General features: G+C 37.6%; 1 protein-coding gene across 1 annotated transcript in view; it reads right to left on the minus strand.

The window, feature by feature from the left end:
• The window catches only part of wwox (WW domain containing oxidoreductase), a 130,398-nt gene extending 124,411 nt beyond the window's left edge, over positions 1 to 5,987 (minus strand). Inside the window, exons 1-4 of the mRNA XM_053318774.1 lie at positions 5,783 to 5,987; positions 4,312 to 4,376; positions 3,932 to 3,989; positions 3,648 to 3,817 (exon numbers count right to left, since the gene is read on the minus strand). Of these exons, the coding sequence (XP_053174749.1) occupies positions 3,648 to 3,817; positions 3,932 to 3,989; positions 4,312 to 4,376; positions 5,783 to 5,889 (400 nt within the window). The 5' untranslated portion in view covers positions 5,890 to 5,987. The remainder of the gene's footprint in view (positions 1 to 3,647; positions 3,818 to 3,931; positions 3,990 to 4,311; positions 4,377 to 5,782) is intronic.
• Positions 5,988 to 8,504: the final 2,517 nt, after the last annotated feature.

Here is an 8,504-nt window from a genome sequence, read left to right on the forward strand (position 1 = left end):
CACACACACACACACACACACACACACACACACACTATCAGACTTGTGAATATAAACACAGATACACTCTGGATGTCATCTAAACCACACGCAGCCACTCAGAGACACACACACACAGACACAGACTCCGCATGCCACCCTCACCAGGAACATCTTTTTATCCATCTAATTCCTCCCCCTATGAATAATACATTTCCGTCCTTACCGAGGCTCGGGTTTAACGCATCGCTGCGCGGGTCTTTAAGGGGGTCCTTATTCATAAACAGCAGTGCAGTAAATACCAGAGCTTTGCAGCCAATTTAATGGCAGTTATGCTTAACAAATCTGCCTCAATCTAATGATCAGCCACAAAGCTAGGCTATGGGTTTAATCTGCACACAGAGGCTCCCCCAGCTCCACGACTCACTGAATATGCTTAGGGATCTCTCCATCCAGAGAGAGGAGAGCACCGGCCTGACACATAATCCCCCCAACACAACACTGGGATCAACACAAACATAGAACAATGTTAGTCTTTCATGAATAAGAATAACATTCAAAGTCCTAAAACACTGCAGAGACAGATGCATAGAGACACTAAAACATTATGAAGCGCTTCTTTCTAAATCCTTGCTATTCCCTGCCTGGGCCGTCTGAGTCTTTTCTGCTTCTTATTCCAGCATTGACCCTGCACCTAAAAACAATAGCATGTGGAATTTAGAGCATGCATTTAGATTGAGTAGAGTTTTACGACTTAAGGTACTGCTTCACATCAAGCCAGTCTGCAGAAGGGCCAGAAACGTTTGAATTAAGGTTTGAAAAGATGAAGATAAAAAGTAAACAATGAAAATGAAGAATTATTGAAGTTGTGAGAACAAAAAAAAACTTGGCTGGGATAATTCAGTTGTTTTAATAAAACGTCAACATAAGTTTCAGTCCATCATAGGGCAGGAATACTGCACATATGGAAGAGTCAATAGTTAGATGTGCCTACCTGAATGTTTCACTCGAGTGAGACAAAGGGTCAATATGTTATTTCTGACCGCTATGCAACATACGTTATGCTGACAACATGGCACCTGCTGTATTATTGTGAGAGAATGACGCCGCTCCCCTGGTGGGAGGACACATATATGTAGTTACACAGAGTTCCCAAAAGAGCCGTTACAGTGCATGAGCTAAGAGAGCACTACAAATATAGTTTTGCCTCGACAGTTACATTTTTGGAAAAGGCTTATGCTGAATACAGTTTTTGGTGTGATAAAAATATGTTTTTAGGTTTTTATATTATATTAAGAAAGCTTTTCTCATGTGAACCCAGTGGGGTCCAGAGGTATCATGACAATAGCCCTTTAAGGACAACTGCTCCATGGACCCCTGGCCAGTAAATAACCTGAGAGTTAGTTGATAGGAGGGGAATTAGAGTTAGAGCAGGAGTGTGTAATGGGGATGGATAGGAGGCTCAGGCCTGGGTCAAAGCCACTTAGGAATCAATGCAGAGGTATAGGTGTACAACCACAGGTCTATAAGAGTAAGAAAACCTTTAAAGAGAGGAGAAAGAGGGTGAAAGAAGGAGAAACTGAGCCGAAAACCAACCGTGATCATTCATTTCCATTATCACAATTAAACACCATTCAGGTTGGTACTGGTTTTTAATTTACAGAAGAAAGCAGAGAGAGGAAGACTAATGTTGTGAACCGAGCACAGTGAGTACATCAGCAAGACAAACCGCATTACCGTCTCTCCTCCCAGCACTATTGCAAAGGAGCTTCAAGGCTGGTCACAAAACCACAGACTATGACATTTCATGCATAAATAAACTCATATATGTGCTTTTCATGTTCATGTTCATTAGAACTAAATTAAAGAGCTGAAATGTAAATTTCCTAATTAAATAATATCCCGCCATTACTAATAAAAATGTCACATTTCCTGTGGAGGAAATAAGCACTGGAGAAAATGGAAATAGCCTTGACACTTGGATTAAAACACTATTGATGCCATTAAAATGCTAAGTGGGTCCAACCAATTGGCATAACCACATTTCACTGGTGGAATGTCAAAGGAGCACACGAGTAGTAGCAATTACTATTGGAATACTGTTAATTATGGGTGCTGCATATTTAATACGTGGTAGAGTAAAACAAAGGTTATGTTAATATGGGTATATTAAGCAGTCACACATATTAAAAATGTCTGTGTGTTGTAACTGTAGTATTTGATACATTGTTTTGAGAAAAGCTGTTTTTTTCTTTTCAGAGCAAATTTGTTTTTACTAAATACATCACAAAAAAATGTTAAGTATGGATTATGTTTTTCATTATGCAGTTCTGTAACTAAGGCAAAAATAAGCAAGTGTGAAGCAGTTTATGGAAACGTTTCAAAAGCCTCAACAGCAACAACATCATGGACCTCCTGTGCCCTCTTGTGGTGAAAACCATTTGCAATTCAACCTCTCTTCTCTTGCTCTGTCTCTAAATCAAAGGCCAAAAAAATGTTGATTGAAGAATAACATTAACAACGGAATAAGAATCAGTGTTCTGAGTGTTCTGTGAGCTTTCAGTTTGTTTTCATGTTTTCCTTCTTCCAATGTTCATCAAGATGGTGATGGAGTTCTGTCTGTGCAAGGACAGGTGAACAGTGTGTGCACAGGCTCTTCATCTACAACCACAGAGTTCAAGTTTGATTCATATGTCAGATTAATCATATGTTGTTTTGATTGTCTCCTGGGTGGAAAAAAAATGAATGAATCTTTGTGAATGCTCTGTCACCTTGTGATCACGCTGTCATTGTCAAACTTATTTGTCTAATTTCTACACTGCATGAAGTATCTTCCTCAAATCTGGAAAACTGCAGCTTACAAAATCAAAGATGACTCCATTCATTTAGTTAAAATCAAATGTTTGTTGTTGAACCATCCAAACAATTCACACTGTGTCCAAGGAGCACCAATTTGAAAAAGCATGACATAATTAAATTACATAAAAGCATTTCTCAACTGTAGTTTGATTTTGTGTCTAAACAGATAGAAAGAAAAACATCAAGGTCAGGAAGGCAATTAAGTTCACAATCTTCTTTGTTCAGTAAAGGTCCCCAAGCTGCTGTAAATCTATATACTACAGTACTGCTTTCGGCATCTCATAATATACACACAGCAATTACACTGCTGTGACTTTGCTTGCTACAAAGGATCCGAAGATAAAGACAATTAATGATTTTATGTTTATTTGATTTCCCTCATGCTGTCATTATCTATGTCGAACAAAGCAGCAAGTCTGAACAAATGGCCACCACTTTTGCTAATTTAAACTAAAGAAAAGAGGAAATACATTTGTTTCCAGACCATTATATAGTGAGCCATGCATTTGCTGGGTACAAATGGACACCATTCATTACAGTTAACAATGACATCCAATTCAGCTCAGCTAATGAACTTCAATACAATCATGTTCGGTATTAAGGAGTGATTTGTTGATGTAACATTTTGGAGGCTAATGTTGATGAATGCCTGGCTGTGGAAGAAAAGCTTCTGCTGCAGTTTAATGCCACATCACCACCTAGTGGCATTATCATGGAATCACACGTCACTACATTCTGATGATTTCCAACACTGCTATTAAGGAAAATTAATCAATTGGAAAAACATATAATAATTTCAATAAACTCACCGATCCCAGAGTTGCCCCCTGTAATGAGGACTACCTTGTCAGAAAGGTCGCGACCCTGCAGGATCTCTAGAGCAGAAGTATTTCCATCATATCTTTTCGGCTTCACCACCACATCCTCTACTGTAAATGCTTGGCGTGGGTCGAAATATGTGGTTCGCTTATTGATGTGACTGGGAATGAGAGAATATCACAGGTTATTGAAAGAGAAAAGATACTCTGAAATTGTGCCTTAAAATACTTTTTTTCCCTGTTAGCCACAAAGGTTCAATACTCAATCAACTTACTCGACATAAATTATCTGCCCTTTTTCATCAGTTTCTTGCTCCCAGCCATAAGGCAAATCTGTGTGAAAAGACAGACATTATTTTTTTCTTAGTAATAGAGTGTATAAGAACAAATATACACATGTGTATGATACATTTTATTTATACAGCACTTTTTCAGATATCAAACCAACTTATAACATTTTGAGGTAGCACATAGAGATATTTTTAAAATGTCTCTATATTCTAAGAAGACAGAAAATAATGTACATGTCAAGTTGACACTGAACCCTAACCCTGTTTTAAAAACCTAAACAGAGAGACATGCAACTGATTAGTCAAGTAACCCTGGAGAAAACAGAAATGGATGTAGGACAGAAGAACAAGTGAATAAAGCAAACCTCCAGCACAACGTTTTTTCTTTCCTGTCTTAGGGTGCTCCCACTGTGTCTTCATCTCATCATGGCTGTTGGGACACAGAGACAATCAAGAAAGAAAAATCAGAAATCTGCTTTACTCTATCTATCTATCTATCTATCCATCCATCCATCCATCCATCTATCTATCTATCTATCAGGGACAGTACACACTGAGGCACATCAATATTATCTAAGTGTACCAGACTTCAAAATACTAATTTTCATCTAACACCTCAGGGCAGCTTATTGTTAAGCACTGAAAAGAGCAAGACAAAACCCACATCAAAGCACAAATCTGATATACAACAGACACACTGAAAAACATACCAATGAATATAACTGTCATAACAGAAGGGATGTAGCAGAGGGGGAAAAATCACAAAAGACTAATGTAGCAGTACTACACATTTCACACATATTCATAAAAGAAAACAAATAAACCAAGTACACTCAGCATTAAGTTCAACCATGGGACACCTTTTTCACTGCTTACTGAGGGACTGATGCACAGTCACAGTTAAAACGCAGCCCAACATGTTTTGAATGGGTTTTGTTTGTTTTTGTTTCTTTCTTTCTTTTAATCCATTCAAGAAAAAGATTGATTCAGTTTTAGGGTTGTATATCTGAGATCTGAGGTCATAATTCTGGTTAGTAAGTGATGGCTAAGAGTTATAGCAGTTTGTGCAAATGAAGACATCTTCTGTGATACACTAAGAGACTCAATGTCATTTATAGCTTATGCAAAAACAACAGACAGTAGCCTGCATCATTTGTGGTTGAAGCAAAGTGCTGTTACTAATACAAATCTGCTCTGAACAGATGGGCAAAATTATGTTATATACCTGACCTGTGTTATTTGTCTCATAAGTTTATTAGATCTTATTAGGTCACATATATTTGGATTTACATGAACCTTGTGCTGGCATTCATCTTCTGTAGATCTATTAAGAGTCTTGCAAAAGTTTTCATGTAAACTATAAATGGGAACACTTTCATCAGATTTGGCACATGGACCCCTATCTGACACACAGCTTGCAGACTTCAACACAGCAAAATATCACCAGATAACAACCAAAAAAAGAGTACATAGCTATTCTGTCTGTGTCTCCACAAGCAAACAAGAGCACTGTCCCATCACTGACAGAGATTTCACAGCCCAGTCATGAAGTCGTGTACAATACTATTACTACAGTGTGACTCACGATAGGCTATATAATCAAGGCATTTTGAATTCATTATCTTTCAGACACCAATTGCACACATCCAATCGTTAAGATTTGTAGACTTGAGGACTCATATTGAAATCAGAGCTTACTCAAACTAGTGTAGCTCGCAACCAGTGTAAGCTACAGGCTGACAGACCCGGTGTGATCAAATAGTTGTGAACAGAGATTACACTAAACTTTCACAGACATGTTTGTGATGACAGTTACCGTTTGAAGGACTCACTTACTTTGCATAGTAGACCCATCCATCTTTCGTAGACCTCTCCTCCCATCCAGGAGGTAATTCATCGTCACTATCTGTATCGTCCATACCTGCGTATTTCAGTGCTGCCATAAGATGAGTTTTTCACCTGAACAATGCAGAAACAGTTCGCTCTGTGTGCTCTGAACAATGAAAGCAGCTGTCAAGAGTAGAGAATTAACAACACAGCGTTTCCCGGCACTTCCGCAACAACACTGTGACGTAAGCCGAAATGCATTATGGGAAAGTGAGTCTAAAAATAATTGCGACCGTTTCCTTTTCAGCGAGGTAGTAGAAGTATGTCCAGTTTTCAATATCGAGTCATTATAATGAGAAACTTTCTCAAAATAATCAGATACTATCATAAAATAAGCCATTTTAAACACACGATTTTGGAAACTGATGCAAGGAAGGTTCATATTAACAGCTCGTATAGAACCAATCAGTTCTTATAACACATACAGAGGAGAAAAACAAATGTTTAAACTTTTCTCCAAACGTGATTTTGAAATGATGGCATACAGTCATTATTTTTGAAATAGTTGCTCATTATGTTGAGATAATAAGTCTATAAATTGACTTGCAGCATCTTTTTTTTCATCACATTGGCAGAAATGAGCTTCAATAGCAGCGAACACACGTTGTTCTTGTATAGCCTACTTTACACTTGATTTTTCTCACTCCTCTCTCTCCCTCTCTTTATTATTATTATGTTTTTGCTGCACCTGCAGCATTAGATTGTGTATGTAGGTATTCCTAATAAAGTGGCCTGTGAGTGTAAATATGTGTATTATGTATTATAATGCATTATGGGAGTGAATGAGAATGCCAATGATCTGACTTTGTGACTTTGAAAATCAGCTGCTCTGGCATACTTTGGTCTACAGATTACATTCAAACTTTAACATGTTAAACAAACTTTAAATACTGTATGTATTCTGTGTTGTTTTATTTTTGTACTTTTGGAGAAATTTAAGTCTAAAGTGAGGGCTTTACAACAGCTTTCAGGTCTTATCAGTGTGTGATGTCATCAAGCAGAGCAGGAGCAGTGGAGAGCAGCAAATCCTTTTTTTGTAGACCAGAAAGAACATCCTGAACACTCCCACAGTTTTAACTCTTCAAGCATGTCACACTTCAAAATGCTGCCACAGATGATGACAAATTTAAGGAAATACATGAATAAATGAGTTGAAGAAACATAATGAATGCAGATACTTCCACACAGGTTAACTGCATGGTACAATTAAGCAATTAGCATACAATCATGTTCTGTGGTATGTATAAAAATGCAGCAAGCCCATTTGATTCTTGTGCAGGGAGTAATTTCAGGGAACCAGGGAAATGGAAGTTGAGACATTTAAATTTAGAAGCAGGAGAGCCATAGTGAGACATCAAGTCATAGTGAGAGTTAACATGAAAAAGAAACTTACATGGTTCAAATAAAAATTTGGGGTTTGAAAGGAGATGGATTAAGGATGGGATGGGTAACATTAAAGAATCTGGTTTGATAGTCGTAAAGTTTATGTCAATGACACAGATGGAAAAAGCCTTGAAAATTTTAATGTGGGATGCTGGGATGGATATTTACCCAGTCGTATGTTTTCTGCTTAGCAAGAAAGCTCCAATATAACATTGTTGATGGAGTCTCGTGTAGAGTGGATGCAAGGAGATGTAAAGAGTGTAGAGGGGTGACAGGCAGCTATAAAATGAAGAGATTCCACAAAGTAGATAATAAAAAGTATGAGACTAAATCTATTATCCTTCACTTTGATTTGGAGTCTTTGTCTGATAGTATTATTGGATCACATGTCATACCCACTAAGGCAGTATGTTCCCAAACCTTCGCATTGCAAGAATTGCTGTAAGTTTGGTCATTGTTGGTTTTTCTATGTAGGAGTGATTTCACCACATGTGGTGAATGTGGGCAGAATGAGTGCAAAGGAGGCTGTGAGAAATATCCAGAGTGTCTTCTTTACAAATGGAATCATACAGCATGGGAGGCCAACTGTTCGAAGAGAGTAAAGGAAGCAGAAATAATCAGGGTTGGATCTAAGAAGAGACTTAAGCATTAGGAAGTAGGTAAGACATTTTATGTTATGTTATGAGACAAGCTAAGGAGGACAAATCAGTGAGGAAGTATGCTTTTGTAAAGATCAGGTGAAGTTTTTGACAATGTTAATGTTAATGTGATGCTGCTGGAGTAGAAAGAAAATCGACATAATTGTAGATGCAGCGAGGAGATTTCAGGGTGTTGTGGAAGTTTCTGGAGAAGGTGTGCAGCAGCTGTTAAGAGAAGTTGTCTCAAACACCTGAACAAGAAGAATTTATAACAGAGTGGGAAGTGGTTATTATAATTTTTTTTACTTGAATCCAATTTTGTTTTGGTTTTGATTTGAACATTGAGAGATACTTGTCTTTAAATAATATAGATGGTATTATTATTAGTTTGTCGTCTTGTGCAGGCACCTCAGAACAGGAAGAAATGTCTCATCAAATCCTAAAAATACATGAAACAGACACACCAGCCTGCCTACAGAGCTACCTTTATTTTAGTTTGCAATTTGCTGAATCAGGTATAGGCAAAAATCCTGAAAGATACATATACTGGTGTCTTTCATGTTTATTTCTGTGTTTATGAACATAATGCATTGTGGTTTTTCGTTGTGTAACCTGTTGTTTTATTTAGCTAAAGGGTAGAATCCTAAATA

This window comes from Scomber japonicus, chromosome 5 (assembly GCF_027409825.1).
Source record: "Scomber japonicus isolate fScoJap1 chromosome 5, fScoJap1.pri, whole genome shotgun sequence".
Classification (NCBI taxonomy): domain Eukaryota; kingdom Metazoa; phylum Chordata; class Actinopteri; order Scombriformes; family Scombridae; genus Scomber; species Scomber japonicus.